Source organism: Uranotaenia lowii, chromosome 1 (genome assembly GCF_029784155.1).
Source record: "Uranotaenia lowii strain MFRU-FL chromosome 1, ASM2978415v1, whole genome shotgun sequence".
Lineage (NCBI taxonomy): Eukaryota > Metazoa > Arthropoda > Insecta > Diptera > Culicidae > Uranotaenia > Uranotaenia lowii.
This window is the reverse complement of record NC_073691.1, coordinates 63,709,299-63,727,663: the sequence shown is the minus strand read 5'-3', so window position 1 is coordinate 63,727,663 and position 18,365 is coordinate 63,709,299. Positions and strand designations below refer to the sequence as shown.

The following is an 18,365-nucleotide window of genomic DNA, read 5'->3' as shown; positions in this document are numbered from 1 at the left end:
GACGTGCATACCTGTAAAGGTGTTCAGCCTTATTTTTGTTAAGATCTGAGGGCAACCATTCCAATCGCGAATAATATTGAGGAAAATCCACGTTTGAAGGCAACGCACGCGTAGTACGCCAAGGCTTTCGGGAGTCGATCGATACCTGTAGAGGAGTGCAACTTTAGTTTCTTTAAAGTAAGTTAAGCTCTACAGTGTATGTTCATTGCCGAAGCTTGTTCGTAGTACAAATACTCACCTGTCATTTTATCACTGTGTACCACTGCGTGAATCCGTTTAACCGAGAACCATGGCTACTTCCGGCGCCCAATCGTCTACCAGAAACCCACCGCTGAGGAATCTCCAAACCAGATTGAAGGCAATGCTGGAGATGTTCAAGGCAATAACCGCGTTTTCGAACACTTTGGGCGAGGTTACATCTGTTCAGCAAATCCAAGTCAGGTTGGAAAAGCTGAATGAGTTATGGGATAAGGTCAACGATGCTATCATGGATGTAGAAATTCATGAAGAGTATTCGTCGAAGGAAGGCGCTTGTCCAGGTATAAGGTTGGACTTCACTACCCGTTACTACGATGCCAAGGCCAGCATGTTAGACCGGATCAAGGAGTTGGAAGGAAACACCGCGAACACCAGCGTTCTGCAATCCACCCGCATCATGGATTCATCCATTCAGCCAGTCACGGAACACGTTAGGCTACCCCAGATAAGGTTGCAGACTTTCGACGGCAACATCGATCAGTGGTTGAGTTTCCGGGATCTTTTCCTATCGCTGATCCATTCCAAGGTGGACTTACCAGACGTGGAAAAATTCCACTATCTAAAAGGATGCCTAGCCGGAGAAGCCAGAGCACTCATCGACCCTTTGGCTCTAACGAGAGCCAACTACAACATCGCTTGGGAAACACTGATGACTAGATACAACGACAGCAAGGTTTTGAAACGTCGACAAGTTGGAAATCTATTCAAACTCCCGAAGGTTACCAAGGAATCGTCATCAGAAATTCAGGTGTTGCTGGAAGGCTTCGAACGTGTTGTGCAAACGTTAGATCAGCTGGTGAAGCCCGAGGATTATAAGGATTTGTTGCTGTTGGAGGTGTTATGCTCGAGGCTGGATCCCGTAACTCGTCGTGCTTGGGAAGAGCACAGTGCGCATCAGACCGAGGACACTGTCAAGGATCTCACACAGTTTCTTCAAACGCGAGTCAAAATTCTTGCCTCACTTCCATCAAAGGCCCAGGATACCAAGCAGGAGCCCTCACAGTTGCCTAAAAAGAATTTCGCCTCGAGAACAAGTTATAGTGCAGCTCAGATGTCATCCGGAACGTGCATCGCTTGCTCAGAATCTCATCTGCTTTACACTTGTCCAGCGTTTTCAAGGTTGAATGCATCCGCTCGCGACAAACTACTGAGGCAGCATTCTTTATGCAGAAATTGTTTTCGACGTGGTCATCAAGCCTCAGAATGCAGATCTATGCAAGTGTGCCGTAAGTGTATGGGAAAGCATCACACTTTAGTGTGCTTCAGAGAAGACGGTGGAGGTTATAGGAATCCACAATCAGCATCACCCGCCAGAAGAGGTCAACAGTCATCTCATCCTGCAGAGACAACAGCAGGAACTGTCTCTTCAAATGTTGCCAGGAACAACTCGTCGACAATAATCCTCGCCACAGCAGTCGTTTTGGTTGAAGACGATACAGGGAAGGCCTTTCACGCGAGGGCTCTACTAGACTCCGGATCGGAGAGCAACTTCATGTCAGAGAGGCTCTGTCAACGGATGAAGATCTCCCGAAGGCGTTCAAATATCTCGGTACTCGGAATCGGCAAGGCAAATACAACTGTGAAATACCAGATTTCAGCAGTTGTGAAGTCACGCACATCTAGTTTTGCGAAAAATATGGAATTTCTTCTTCTCCCAGCGGTTACTGCAGATCTGCCTACTACTAGCGTGACGGTTTCTTCGTGGAAGTTCCCACAGGGTGTGGAACTAGCGGATCCAGGTTTCTTCCAATCAAAATCGGTCGATTTGGTACTCGGCATTCAGCATTTCTTCTCCTTTTTGCAAACCGACAACAAAATTCCGCTTGGCGAGGGGCTGCCAATGCTGATAGATTCAGTATTCGGTTGGTTGGTCACCGGAGCAGTTGAACACCAGGGTTCAACTCGGCGCATCGTTTGCAATACAGCTTCTATAGTTCATCTAGACGAACTTCTCACCAGGTTTTGGTCGTGTGAGGAGATAGGGTCTCCGAACATATTTTCCCCGGAAGAACAACGCTGCGAGGCGCAGTTTGTTCGCACTATCCAGAGGAGTTCTGATGGACGATACACCGTAGGCTTACCGAAGAACGACGAGATACTTTCGACGATGGGCGAGTCGCGCGGCATAGCACTTCAGCGACTAGATGGCTTAGAAAGGAGATTGGCGAGGGATCCAGAGTTGCGGAATCAATATAACCAGTTCATGGATGAGTACGTGAATCTTGGGCACATGCGTAGGGCGCATGTGGGCCCGGAGAAGCGTTGTTATCTACCACACCACCCAGTCATCAAACAGGCCAGCACAACAACGAAGGTTCGAGTGGTATTCGATGCATCGTGTAAGAGCAGCAGTGGCGTTTCCCTGAACGATGCACTCCTGGCAGGACCTGTGATCCAAGACGAGCTACGAGCCCTTATCATGCGTTGCCGAATGAAGCGGATAATGATTGTTGCAGATGTCGAGAAAATGTTCCGACAAATAGGTATCGATAGAGCAGACATGCCACTTCAAAGCATTCTGTGGAGGAAAGATTCATCGGAGAACGTGGAAACGTATGAACTCACCACCGTTACATACGGTACAAAACCGGCACCGTTTCTCGCTACCAGAACACTGAAGCAGTTGGCCACAGATGAGCAGGAATCATATCCAATGGGATCCAAGGCAATAATGGAAGACGTCTACATGGATGACGTTTTGACTGGAACGGATAACGAAGAAGCGGCTTCAATACTCTGCGAACAACTAATCAGCCTAACTAAACGTGGAGGGTTTCGACTAAGAAAGTTCGCATCCAATTCGCCAACGGCCTTGCGATCAGTAGACGACGAAGACTTCGCGTTGCCGCATATGAAAGAAATACAGTTGGATCCAGACCCGGCAGTCAAAACCCTAGGGCTTGTGTGGCAACCTCGAACAGACGTTTTGCGATTCAACTTTACCATATTGGATATCCCGGAAAACGAAAGGCTAACAAAACGGAAAATTCTATCGGCAATCGCAATGTTGTTCGATCCACTTGGTATGGTAGGAGCTGTCACCACAACCGCAAAAATTTTCATGCAGAGGCTGTGGAAATTGAATGAGAATGGAGAAAGGCTTGACTGGGATCATCCGGTTCCAGTTGAAGTTGAACGAGAATGGCGCAATTTTCACCGGCAGCTTCACTTGATGAACGAGTTGAAGATACAGCGCTGTGCAGTCGTCCCAAATTGTGTTAAGATGGAGCTGCACTTCTTTTCGGACGCTTCGGAGAAGGCGTATGGTGCCTGCGCATACATCAAGAGCATCGATGCTCAAGGAAGGATTTTCGTACATCTACTAGCGTCGAAATCGAAGGTTGCACCCTTGAAATGCCAGTCGATACCCAGGTTGGAGTTGTGCGCGGCACTATTATCAGCGGAATTATCCTGCAAGGTACGAGAGGCGTTGAAGGTCGAAATGGATATGTTTTTCTGGACGGATTCAACTTGCGTGCTGCAGTGGTTGAAGGCGATTCCGACGACGTGGGCTACGTTTGTTGCAAACCGTGTAGCGAAAATCCAATCAGCTACGGAGAACTGTGTTTGGAGACATGTTCCAGGGGTACAGAATCCATCAGATCTTATTTCCCGAGGCTTAAATCCCGATCAGATCCAGGAGAACAATCTTTGGTGGAATGGTCCCGAATGGCTACTGCAGAATAATTATCCGGAACAACCCAGCAGCTTTTGCACTGAGGGAGCAGATGCAGAAGTCCGGCATGTTGCAGTGAACCTGGCAACAAGTCAAACCGATTTTGGAGCAGAATACGTTGGAAAATTCTCGTCGTTTACCAAGCTTATACGCTGCACCGCATACTGGATGCGACTGATGCGTATCTTGATGAAAAATGAGACAAGTCCCAAGAGTTTTCTAACCGTCACAGAGCTTAGAGACGCCGAATATGCTATAATCCGCCGAATACAGCAGGAGACGTTTCCTGAAGAATGGAAGTGCTTGGTCGAAGGAAGGGAAATTCACCGAGGCTCACCCCTAAGATGGTTTGCTCCGCGAATGTCTTCGGAGAGTTTAATACGAGTTGGCGGCCGGTTAGGTAAATCGGAAGTGTCGGAAGATACCAAGCATCCAATAGTTTTACCGGCAAAACACCCCTTCACAATTCTGTTGTACGAGTACTACCATCAGAAGCTGATGCACGCAGGTTCACAGTTGCTGCTCAGCTCTGTTCGTTTAAAGTATTGGCCACTTGGAGGTCGGAATGTTCCTCGGCAGATTATCCACAACTGTAAACAGTGTTTCCGCTCCAAACCTAGTCCCATTCAGCAGTTCATGGGTGAATTGCCTTTAGCTCGTGTCACGAGATCGAGACCGTTTTCCAAGACCGGTGTGGACTACTTCGGACCAGTATATGTTCGCTTAGCCCCAAGACGACCAGCAATTAAGGCCTACGTAGCAGTTTTCATCTGTCTCTGCACGAAGGCAGTGCACCTCGAGTTAGTTTCGGACCTTTCGACGGATCGATTTCTCCAAGCATTACGCCGCTTTATTGGGAGAAGAGGATATTGTTCGGATATTTATTCGGATAATGGGACGAATTTCGTAGGAGCTCGTAATTTTCTGCAAGAACTTCTGATTCATTTCCGTAACAGCCAACATCAGGAGAAGGTAGCCAAGGAGTGCGCGAACATCCATATTCAGTGGCATTTTATTCCCCCCGCTGCACCCCATTTTGGAGGCCTTTGGGAAGCTGCAGTTCGTTCGGCCAAGAAGCATCTTCTCAAGGTTCTTGGAGAAAACGCTGTTTCCTTCGAAGATATGATCACGTTGCTTGTTCAAGTGGAGAATTGTTTAAACTCGAGACCGATAACTGCGTTAACCGATGACCCAGGAAACCTTCAACCGTTGACACCTGGGCATTTTTTAATTGGAGAACCATTTCAACAGCTACCAGGAAGGGATTACAGCGAAGTACCGATGAATCGGCTTAATCAGAGCCAAGTTATCCAGAAAAAGCTACAACATTTTTGGGATAGATGGAGAACAGAGTATCTCACTCAGTTGCAAGGGCGATACAAGAGATGGAAGTCACCTGTCGAGATAACTGTTGGGAAACTAGTGATCATCAAGGACGATAATCTACCGCCATGCCGCTGGAAGATGGGACGTGTTGAAAAGCTGCATCCTGGATCCGACGGTGTTGTTAGAGTAGTTACTCTGAAGACGGCTACAGGACCTTCTACGCGCCCAGTTGAAAAGCTGTGCATACTACCAGAATCATTTCAGCCTGAAGAAGATTCCCAACTTGCCCGTGAAAACCAAACAGATCAGACCTCCCCCTTGTGTTCGTGAGATTTCGTTCTTTTATTTTCAGAACCGCGAGCGATTCAGGATGGGCGAGGATGTTGGATTACTAGAGAGCGATGTCAGGCTAAACCAATAACCCTTCGTACGACCCTGGATCATTAACGAAAAAGGACGGTTCAAAGATGTCGAGATGCAACTGTCAGCATCTCTAATGAACAGCTGATTAGAAGGAGCAAAATGATTGTGAAATATGTTTGTCCTTTACTAAAAAGAAGCAAAAATTTTGTATTGTATCCGGTCTTAGTCTTAAGAAAAACCGCCATTAGAACAGATATTGATTTAGAATAGTAGTTTGTTAAATGTTGTCGTAGTAAAAATAAATGTTTGAGTAAACCGTTGATTTTCCGTAAAAACCGCGTTGAATAAATTGTGCCAAAAACTTACCTGTGACTTGTGAATAAATAGTGTAAAAATCCAAGTCAGTGTTTTGATAACCAAGTCACAATCGCCGAAAGAGCTGACCCAATAGCTCCACCCAACCAAGGAATCCCTCACCAAAAAATACAGTCCACGAAGGTATCCCGCACCCCAACATGAATATATTCACGTTTACTCAATTAAACTTAAGGTCTTTATGATTTCAAAATTTTCATCCTGGCAATACCGGGTTAGTACCTGGTATTATTACAACTTTTCACTCTTCAATGATTATTATTAAAATTTCCGTTGGTTTATAAAATTCTTCCCTTCCTTTTTTCGCAAATATAATCTTTAAAAAAGTCTGTAGTTGTTTCAATTGAACCAATTGACTGTACAGATTTCTTTATTGAATTTCCATCTCAATTTCTGTTTAGATTAAAAACTCGTATTGAAACAGTTAAACTGATTTAAAAAAAAATTATCATCTACTGAAGTAAATATCCTGAATTCAGCATATCATATTCCAAATGATCATTCTCAAATTACCATAAAAACGATTCAGTTGCTTATATCATTGAGTGATTTTCTCAACATGAAAATTTTTATGATTTTAATCTTATCTTTATCCAGAATCAATTCATTGAGAATTTGAAGTCTTGTATTGTTTCTTCAGTTACTGAAGTTCAGTTTCATGGTTTTTCTGTATTTTGAGAACTTAGGATCTTTGAACTAAACTTATTTGGATTCCTTATCTGACTTTTTTCAATGATAACTGATTCTGTGTTTTAAACATTTAATCTCTATTCTGAATTTTCATTTCAATCGATTATGTTGGCGTTGAGGGCATCGAATGAAACTTTTGTCACATTTAGAATAACAATATGATAACAGTTTTTTTATCTGATGAGAATTATATTCATAAACATTCCATGAAAACGTTTTTTTGTGTTTCAAAGATCTAAAATTGAAATTCACATTTGTTGCAATTTCTGCTTTGGCTCTAATTGTTACTTTTAATCTCTTTTTTTTTATTTAATTCATATTTTGTTTCTCAAAACTTGATTTGAAATTATGATTTAGATTTGAGACACTGAATTATGGTTCTGAATATACCCTGATTTGTAGTCTTGAATTCTTCAACTCATTTATCTGTATATCTAGGGAATTTGCATTTATTTTTTTTCAATTTTGTATTCCATGTTTCAAATCTTCATGATACTTCCCAATTGTCATCAGGTAAATATTTCTCGATGAAACTCAAACCAGACGTCAATGATAAAATAAAAACCTTTAAAATATCTAACCGTTCATTTTTATAAATCACAGAATTTTAATTGGTGAAAAGGCCCTTATCATAAAGATATTAAAAAAATCATAATTGCATTTTTCAGTTCAAATCAGAGCTTTGTTATTTTTTTTTTTTAATTTCTAAACTCTTCCGCAATGTTTGCATGTGATTATTTTACAATTTTTATTTGAAGGTACCAGAAACTATCTTCTTCGCAGACAACATGGTTATTTGAAGACAGTATACAGAACTCATCTCCAGTTCTTTTACACGTTTGAAATGGTTTATATCCTCTGGCATAGCATTTGAAAAAAAAACCGACTCATAGGGGCCCCCGTAAAAAATTGCCCCGGCCCCCCCGATGGCTTAATCCGGCCCTGCCCTTTCAAAATACTACAATATTCAAAAAATAAATTTAAAAAAATGAGCAAAGCTCCCCCAGTTTACGGTACATTATTTGAGTAACAAAATTTTGAAATGAGAGAGACCTCAGAGACATAGGGATATGAGTGAAAAAATGATCGTTTAGTTCAAAAACAGAAAATGCAATACTTTTCGACAGGCAAACAATAACCGAAAACTCATCAGCAACATAACCCCTCATAATGCAGCATGCAGTCGGATTTTTTCATCCAAAGCTCAAAATGCGGATCAAACCCATTGAATATGAAAGCAGCAAAGCGACAGAAGAACAGAAAAAAAGTCAAATCCAATAAATATGCACCGGTACAATGTAGAGCTGCTGTTCGAAAATGTTTCTCCACCGAAACAAAACATAAAAAAAATCACAACAACAGCAGCAGCAGCCACCCCATTGCGGGTTCCCCATTGCGAGATGATCTGCTGCCCACGATACCGCGCGCCCGATAAAGATCGGTGTTAATATGTCTCTTCTGAATCTTGTTTCTTTTTTTCTGCTTATCTGTGTTTACTCAAGCTGCCCCCTGTGTCGTCAACGCGGTGCAATATGCCGACTGAAATCCGCAACTAATCGCTTCCGATATTGTGCAAAATGAAACTCGCGTGCCGATTTTTTTTCTGCCTGAATCCCAAAGTTGATGAAATATCGGTTGGGCTTCTCTTCAGGCCGACAAGAATGACAGTTTCGTTTATTTTTCCTTTTTTTTGGTGATATATGAAATCTTTACTTTAGTAGCTAAAGAAAAAAAGATAAAATCTGGAATATGGTGGGTTACTCTTATGATTATTCATTGATAACTAGCTGACCCGGGAAACTTCGTTTTTCCTTTAAATCAATGATCGTTATAAATGTTTTATTTCATCTGCACGTCTCTAACTTCGTGCACGCGAATCGATTTTTATGAAAATCGTAACAAAATTGTACGGCTTGTGTCCCATTTAAAGTTAATTTTGTATAGGACCCCCTTCCATAAAAAGTGAGATTCTTGAAACTATTATACAAAACATCTCTGACCCGAAAAACCCTCTGATACCAAATTTCACTTCATTCTGACCGACCGTTCATACGTGATGTTGTTACAAAGAAAACGCCTCCATTTTTATATACAAGAGAGATATAAATAGACCTTATTTAGACCCAACGACTTTCCAGATCGATGTTCGTATATGTAAAGGGTTGTCCTACTTATTTTAAACTTCAAACAAGGTTGGACTCAAATGAAATCAATTAATTATAATTGCATAAAGTCTAAAATGGGAGCTAAAATATTACTTAGCTAAACCAACTCAAAGTCCCTCGCTGGAATGCAAGGATTCAGTACCGTTCTCATAAATCATAATCGTTAGAAATCAGATTCATGCGCTCTGTCACTTGAGCCTTAAACTAACATAACTTTTTTCTATGATTTCATGAAATTTGAAGTTTCTTAAATATTTGAAACATGAGAGAAAGCATTTCTTCTAAAACCTTACCCGTTAAAAATTGGGCTAGCTAGGGTGGTATTCATCACTGAAGCGTCAATACGCCCGACCACTCTTTAAAAGTAAGTCCATTTTTGAAGCCTAATAACTTTTTTATCTTAACTCTTATGGAGATGAAGTCTTCGGATGAAATATTTATCATAATCTAGGCTTTTAGAAAAACCGCATTCAAAAGAAATCGGCCAAATGGAACCAAAGTAATTGATGAAAAAATGGTTTTTCATGTTTCTTCCCGAACAAAATGTCTCAAAATCCCATACTTCAGGCTATTTGAGCGACTCCTTCCTGTGACCCTATCTGGCCCAAAATTGTACGTCTCGCTGGTCGAGTGGTTAGCGTGGTAAGACGTTAATCGCTAGACCACCGATGGCATGGGTTCGATTCCCTTCTCGGACTGGGTGTTAAATGTTAATTAAGTTGTCCATGTCATTTGTTCAGTCTGTAAAGCCTAAATCGGCTAAGACGGTGTATGTCTTAAAAAAAAAAATAAAAAAAAATTTGGCATGAGATCTTGTATTAGGCATAGGATTAATTTTAATCTACAGCGCCTAACTTTTTTCAAAAGTCTGGTCACTTGGGGCTCTGTAGTGTACACGGTTCGAAAAATCTTGACGAGACGAGAAAAAAAACACTATGGGGCCAAAAGAGTCGGGATGTGTCGGTGGGAGAAAAAGTTATGAAACAAAGAAGTTGTTTGCAGTATAAAATCAGTGAAAAATCTCTAAAAGATTCAAAAAATGACCATACGGTTCGAAAAATCTTTACGAGACAAGAGAAAGTTACTATGGATCAAAAGATCTACCGTAGGAGAACAAAGTTATGGATTGGAAAAGTTGTATGATTTCGAAAAAAAAAGAGTGGCAAAAACGCTAACTGAACATTTTTCTACTCTTTTTCCAAATAATACAACTGCTTAAAGCTATAACTATTTTCTCCCACGGTAGATTTTATTGACCCTGTAGTAATTCTTTCTTGTCTCGTTAAGATCTTTCGAACCGTATATTACTCATTCGTGTACACATGTGAAAACCAAATTGCTCCGCCTGCTGCTCATTTACAAATGTCAAATACAAAACTTGGGCGCAAGGATGCCGGAATCATAGAAAAATCTGTATTGTCACCGAAATTTGAGCAAATTTTCATCACAGAATCTGTGTCACAGAACATAGGATTTTGAAAAATTCACAGATTTCACAGAATTTATTAATTTTGAACGGATTTCGAAAACTATCATCTTTTTGGTCTACATATATAAACTTTAGATTTATTACTTTGAATTAGAAAAGTATGATATGATTGGTAATGGTAATTGATTTTCTCCAACCAAAACGTAAAAAAAACTCACTTAATCATAATCATAAATATAAGAAATAGCATCACAGAAAACTTCCAGTGATTTTTTGGGTAAAATCACAGAAAGTCAAAGTTATATTTATTTCTCAAAAAAACATTTTTTTTTTCGGCAACCTTGCTTGGGCTATTATGCTATTAAAAACCAAAAACTCTTTTTACTTTAAATAATTCTATAAGTTAGCTAAAATTTAGCTGACATAGTGAATTTCCATTATTCCATTTGCATTCGGGGACCGTCACGATCTTTGTTAAAAACGCTGTCTTTTTTACCATTTTGTCTATCGCCTCAATTTTCAGACGCCAACAAAATTATAATAAATTTTACTAATAAAAAAAACATGTAGACGATTTCAGAATGGTAAAATTCATGGAAATCGATTTAACGCTGGCCCATAGGTAGGCAACCTGCGGCTCTTTAGCTCCCTGCGCAAGTATTATACATGTTTGTTTTTGAATAATTTTTTTTTTAATCATGCTCAACCGATAATTGAGTCATGTCACCTCGCCCATGGATTATAATAGGTCCAGAAGAAATTTTTAAAATAGCATCTGCTTTAGGAACAAGTGGAAAGGACTAAATCGCAAAGTATAAGTTTTTTAAGCCTATTTTTTACAATTTTTTGCTTTTCACTGTTCTTGAAGTATCCGCATATCAAGATTTTATTTATCATTAACCGTTAATGCAAAACATAACTGTTGTTCTAAAACAACAAAAACTGAAGTCAAATTATTTATTTCCAAAACGCGTGTATATTTTTGAATCAATCGCGTTCGAAAAAATTTGAGCTGAAGCTTACATTAAAATCAAAGTCCTATGTTTTGTTATTAAACAACGTAACCCTCATCAAATTTTACATTTAAAGCAATCGCAATTTGGGCCCACTATGAAACATGTTCAGTTGAAATTTTCAAAACCGTTTTGGAATCAATCAACCTTCTTGCAAAATATTCACAACTTTGACGCTTAACAACGTAAAAATGTTGGGAAAATCATCTTAATCCTATCCTATTTATTTGAATTGAAAACGATTACTTTTATGTATTTGAGTTTACTGCCCCTATTCGCATATGAGTCCCATGTGTAAAAACTGCAAACCGAGAAAAACGCTTGTAAAGTTTGAAACTTGTTTTCATAAAAACAATCGTATAAATCATTTGTTGGCAAAACCTATCAATACTTCGGATAGAAAACACTTCAAAGAATACTTCTGTTTACTTTTGCGCTAATACTAACTAATAATTACGGAGAAATTTCAATAAAATACTCATGTGACTCATATGCGAATATTCTTAACCCTCGAACAGAGATTATTCGCAAATGAGTCTCTGATGCTAAAGTTATCGGCAAGTGGCAAGTACTTTTCTAACATATTTTTTTCATTTGTTTACCATTCTTTTTGATAACAAGAAAGTTATCGCAAGATCTTGATTCCAAACTGATTTCAATCAAGGTTTGTTTATTCACCAAGTGGGATGTGTTTTCCAGTGTTTTTCCAAAACATTGTTTTCATTCTTGTGAAATTGCTGCAAATTTATCATACATTCATTTAATTCAATGTGTGTTACGGATACGTAGATAACAACGACCAAAAGTTTGATGGATTCAAGACAAAGAAGGAGATTTCTCCCGGGAACATCTTCCTAGGTAATAAACGAAAACAGTGGTATTGATATTGTTGTACGCGTATAGAAAAAAGTATTGAAAAAAGTTTGTTATTTTATTACAGAAACAACACTTCAAGTACCACCCACCCGTTCACACATTAGATCGTCGAAATTACCCATGAAGGAACCATCCTGACCGAAGATTGACCTATTAAGCGTTGTTCATCGGTTGATTTTTGTCAAAAATATATTTTTGTTTACCAGTTACTTATTGATGTTTTTTGTGACTAAGAACCAAATTTCTTCGGAATCATTTCGATACTATACGTTCAATTTTTATGTAAATCAATGTTTTAAGCATTAAATTATTGATTTACTTCATTTTCTATCTATCCTTTCCTTCAATTGTAAGCTCTGGCGCTTAATTTCGGTCATGGGACTCATATGCGAATATTTTTTACATGGGACACATCAGGGGTCATATTTTTTCGAAATTTTGGGAACAAACTTCGAACAAAAACTTGTTTTATAGGTAAATTGGAGCACAAAAAAGCGTTTTCCATCGATAACTCAAAAACGATGAAAATGCACATGGGACTCATATGCGAATAGGGGCAGTTTAGACCTCATAAGCATACCAGATTGTCCGGTTTAACCGGGCATAAACGGATTTTCAAAGAAAAAATTGGGAAATTCCCGGTATGGTCTGGTTGTCCGGATATCAAGAAAAAAGGCATTTCCATGCATTGTTTTAGAATAATGAGATAAGATTTCAGAGCCACTGGTGTGCCTTATTTAAAATAATTTTTCGTATGTTTATTTTTCAGCTTTTCTCTTGTCTTTATATGGAAAATACCTAGATTTCGGTTGGATTCGCCCCGGATATCACCCGGTTTGAGATGAGCATGTGCTGGCTACGTACAGAAAAAAAACTGAAAATGTTACTCAATAATTGAGGGGGTTTAAAAGTGAATAAATACATGAAATACGAAATCCCAAAACTCAGATTTGAGAGTTATAAATTTACAGCTTTTCAAACTCGATACATCATGAAGAATGAAGATTGTAGTTAGAAAAAACTTAAAATCGAAAAATTAGGAGGAAAACTTATAACTGGATAAGATATAAATTTTTCATTGAGAAGGTTAAAGTTATTGATTTGAGATGCTCTTCTAATCGGAATATGTATCAAGTTGCCAAGAGCATTAATTTTTTATTCTGTTGAAATTGACCACATACTTCCGGATTTTGAAAAGGATAAGCTCAATCTGAGGAAATGTCATAGAAAAGCTTTGTAATTTTTACAAATTGTATTTCCCTTTACTTTGTTATTTTTAATGCTTTTCTTTGCCGAAGATTTGATAAATATTCTGATTGTGTTAATATGTTCAAATCTTTCACTTTATCATAAGGTTGCCAGATTAACCGGTTAAACCCGGGTTTGTCAGAATATTTAAGATATAATTTGGAAAAAGCCCGAATTTTGTCCGTGTTTATTCTCATTCTCATTCTCAAATCTAACTAAAAACAACAAATTGTATGGTAAATATTTTTATTCGATCGTCCAAAACAAACATTTTCAAACAAATTTCATAACAATAATTCTGTCAGGTTTTTTGAAAACCGTAAATACAATTTAAAATCTGCTGGTGAAAAAATATTTGTTCAAGTTTTTTTTCTAGATTTTTGATGGGTTATTCCTAGGTTTTGATCAAATTTTCCCCGATATTGCTCGGATTTTGGTCGACAATTTTGGAATCAAATTCCCAGATTTTGCCAGGTTTTAAGATAATGTAGCTTGAATTTGTCCAGCCCGGATACGTGATGAAAAAATTTTGGAACCTTACTTTAACATCATGCAATGAATTTTTTCAAGCTTGTTGTAGATTCTAAATTTTCTTTACCCAATATTTGCCAACGCATTTAAATTTATATAAAATCAAACCATGTCCTACTTAATGGTAATCAGAAACAGACTATTTTTCAAATATCCAAGAGTTAAAATTAAACTCTTATGATTAATTTTGTTAAACTGATGTTCATTGATGATTCATGTATTTTTTTCTTTTTTTTATTAAAAACAAAAACATTTAATCTTTAATGTGACTCTTTCAAACTCTGAAATTTTGAAAATTTGAAATTTTTGGCTCTTCAGACTCAAAAGGTTGCTGACCACTGTCCTAGCCAAAAACCACTCGAAAAATAAAAAATCGGTTTAGTTTTTTTGAGCAAGAATAGTGATCCGGGTCTACAGGTCGCTAATTGTCTTTTTTGAATCAAGCAAATAAGGCCAGAACAAATTTCAAATCCTTCAATTGTCACTCGAAATTGTAACATCGCGAGGGGGAAATAGTTAAAAACAATGCGAAATATAAATAAATTGCATTTCCCTTGCCTTCTATTTTTGTAATTTTGTCACAAAAACTAAATGTTGAAACTGATGAGAGGGCGATTCGATATCAACGTTCACTGGTGGCGCTAGAAAACGCTAAGCAAGAGTGTAGCTACATATGTGACACCTTATAAAGACACCTGCGTTTTGACACTCCCATCTGAGCTGAAAAGCTTAGACAAATACTATTTGAAAACTGAGCTCTTATCAATTCTATCCAGTAAACATTACTAGAACAGCATATTTTCAGAAAATTAAGCTTCTAATGATTACTTTCTAGAAAAACTTTTAATCATAACCCAATAAAGGGTGTACGGTCAAAATTTGGTCAAGGGAAAACGCGTGTAAATCGGTGAAATCGTTTATTTAAAAATCAAATTAAATTTCTTTTTCAAGTTTAATTAGGATAAAATTCAGGAAAAATATTCAGTTAGGCTTCCGCTTTTCCAAATCCGAATTGCCGGGCCTTACGCTTAACCCCTGCCATCAGATTTTGTACAGCCACCTTGTCCACCTTCTTCGCCGCAGAAAGCCAGTTTTCCTTCAATTGCTGCTCGTCCTTAGCAGTTTTTTTGATCTTCTTTAGGTTCCGCTTGACAATAGCCCAGTATTTCTCAATTGGGCGGAGCTCTGGCGTGTTGGGAGGGTTCTTGTCCTTGGGAACCACCTGCACGTTGTTGGCGGCGTACCACTCCATGGCCTTTTTACCGTAATGGCAAGATGCCAAATCCAACCAAAACAGTACGGAACAACCGTGTTTCTTCAGGAAAGGCAGCAGACGTTTATTCAAACACTTTTTTACGTAAATTTCTTGGTTGACAGTCCCGGAAGCTATGAAAATGCTGCTTTTTAAGCCACAGGTACAGATAGCTTGCCAAACCAGATATTTCTTCACGAACTTTGACAGTTTCATGTGCTTGAAAATGTCTGCTATCTTTCCCCTTCCTTTTGCCGTATAAAACTCCTGTTCCGGAAGCTGCTTGTAGTCGGCTTTGACGTAGGTTTCGTCGTCCGTTACCACGCAGTCAAACTTCGTCAGCATCGACGTGTACAGCCTCCGGGATCGCGCTTTGGCCGTCGTATTTTGTTTATCATCGCGATTTGGAATCACTACCTTCTTGTAAGTCGATAGTCCGGCTCGATTTTTGGCTCGATGCACCGTTGTAGACGATACTCTCAGCTTATTTGCGGCATCTCAGAGAGAGGATTAGGGTTTCGCTTGAAACTACCGGCAACTCTCTTTGTCGTCTCAGCGGCTTCCGGTTTTCGATTGCCCCCCGATCCAGACTTCCTGGCTGTCGACAAACGTTCCCCAAACACTTTAATTACATTTGTAACGGTTGATTTGGCAACTTTTAGCGCTTTTGCCAGCTTTGCGTGCGAGTAGCTCGGATTTTCGCGATGCGCGAGCAAAATTTTGATAGGCTGCTCCTCTTCCTTGGACGGCATTTTGACAACTAAAAAGTGAATTTCAAAATCAAAATAGGAGCAGCATTCTACACACACACATCTTCAAAATGAGGGGTGTTCAAGTTTTTTAAATGCAAAATTGAAAGAAATACGTCAAGTTGATATTGACCAAATTTTGACCGTATCACCCTTTAAAAAGCATCAAAACTCCATATTTTGGTATACATGAATGACATTTTGAAGCATTAAGTACCTCGAACTGCTAATCTAGCTTTCAACGATGGCTCTCGGTTCAAAACCCTAATTTCTGTTCGGTGAATCGATTCTAGTCTTTTTAACAATCAATAAAACACCTGCAATCAAAGCGGTCATCATCAGGAATTGCATCGATCCCATGCAGCTTATCGATAACAACAACACACGTCAACAATCGACCCACAAAGGAAACGCATTCCATTTTCTTGTTTTTTTTTTTTATGTGTTGTCAGCTCGTCTCGCGCCCGTCGCCATTCGATTCATGCAGAAATTGGTAGCACAAAGTTTATGAATATTTTTACCATATTTTTGACAACCGAAGAAAAAATGTCATAATTTAGAAAATTTATATCCCATTTCGGGTTCGCATTTTCTGCAGCATCGGAATCTCTTGGGGCCGGGCTGCGCTGCGTCAGTTGTCATCTCGTCGTCGTCCGGTTGCAGTGGATAAAAATTAAATTTAGCCCCCGAATGACTGCTGTTGGTTGGGTTGGCAACTCAGGCTTGAATCAGTTGCAAGTTGGTAGGATCAATGCCTTGACCATTTCATCCGCTTCAGGGGCCTCCGAAAAAACAGTGGCGATGGCTTGCTGAAAACGAGGAGTCAATTTGGTGGCAAGGCACATTAAAGAGCGCCCGCGTCGTTTTCTCGTGCCCGTTGAATTCGTTTTCCTGACGGTGATGGTCCGTCTTGCAATCAAATCCAACGATTGGGATGGGACGTCTCGCGATTCAAATTTTCTCAAATCTGGATACGATAACCGCTGGGTGGTCAATTGAGCCATCTCCAAATGGAGAGCGGGCTGTCATCACAAACCTAAACTTTAAAATCTGTTCCTTCCATGCAACGTGATGCGTTTCGTATTCAACATCTAAAATTCATATTTGGTTCAATTTAGATATTCATAAACATAGCCGATTTTGGGAACGGAAGTTGCGATCATAACCGGTGAACTATTTACATTATGCACCGAGTCTAGACATCATCGTAAACCATCAATCAAATTAGATTGCAGTGACAGCTCGATTTGAATGTGTGGTGCTCGAAGGCATCGAAAATCAAAATTTTAAAAACGAGGTGGGAGATTGAGGATAACGTGAAAGTCTTAAAACTTACACACATATTTTATGAGTTGGATTTTCGAAGCATTTGAAATCAAATGTGGAATTTTGCTAGTTTGTTTTTGTTGTTCTGAAATAATGGACAGATTTTAGAGGGCAAGCCTATATGAAGAAATCACCAAATGGAAAAAAAAACATTATAAACCTTTCATCTTGCGCTACTTATTCATAATTAAAATAAGCATGCATAACTGAAATTTTAAATCTACAAGCAAATTTCAAAAACATACTCAAAATTTAATAGTCATTATTTTAACATCAGTTTTAGAACAAATGAACGGTTACATTAATATTGATACAGAGTTATAATTCAGTAGTAAAGTGTTGAATATATAGTTTGTTTTTAAATTACTTATGGAAATAATTATGAAATAAAAATGTCCGTCTACATTAATAAAAAATAAAACTGAACTCTGATTGGGAAAATTAGATTCCAAATCGATTAATATAATACCAATGCTAGAAATTAGTAAAAATTGGCAATTGCCAATTTTTGTATGAGATATAGCGCAGTGGAAAATTTTGGATCCAGAATCTCTAAAAAGTTGAAGTTTTAGGTATGTTGTAGGTATTTATATGCGCAATTTTCTTGGGAATCAAATCTGTCATGAGTTTTGGCTGAAGCAAACTGTATAAGGGATATCTTGAGACAAATTATAATAAAAGTATTTTTCATAAATAAGGCTGACCAACAATTTAAGAGTGTTAAAATTGATGAAAAATTCGAATAATAGATACGAATTTTTTCGTTTTAATTTTTTTCTTTATTATGAATAAAACAAATGTATTATATCTCTTTTGGATGCGAAAAATTTAAAAATTGAATTGAATGCAGTTTCTCAGAAAAATTAAGGTGTACACAAAACATGACTTTTTAACAAAAACTAGTCAATGGCTTACTTGTACTAAGTATTATGTACGAAGCATAGAACTTATGAACAATAAAAATCATTTGTTTCAAACAATCTTCAAGTTTGTGTAGCGTTTGAAATATTTTTTATTCGGGTTTTATAACGGGTTGAAATGATACATAAGGTGCATCAAGCAACACTGTTGGATTATTTTTACAAATA

The 18,365-nt window shown here is 38.5% G+C and overlaps 1 protein-coding gene across 1 annotated transcript; it reads left to right on the top strand.

Moving 5' to 3' along the window:
* Positions 1-289: 289 nt before the first annotated feature.
* LOC129760631 (uncharacterized) lies at positions 290-5,590 on the top strand. The gene has a single exon (XM_055758289.1). It carries the CDS (start codon positions 290-292, stop codon positions 5,588-5,590), a length of 5,301 nt encoding a protein of 1,766 aa, XP_055614264.1.
* Positions 5,591-18,365: the final 12,775 nt, after the last annotated feature.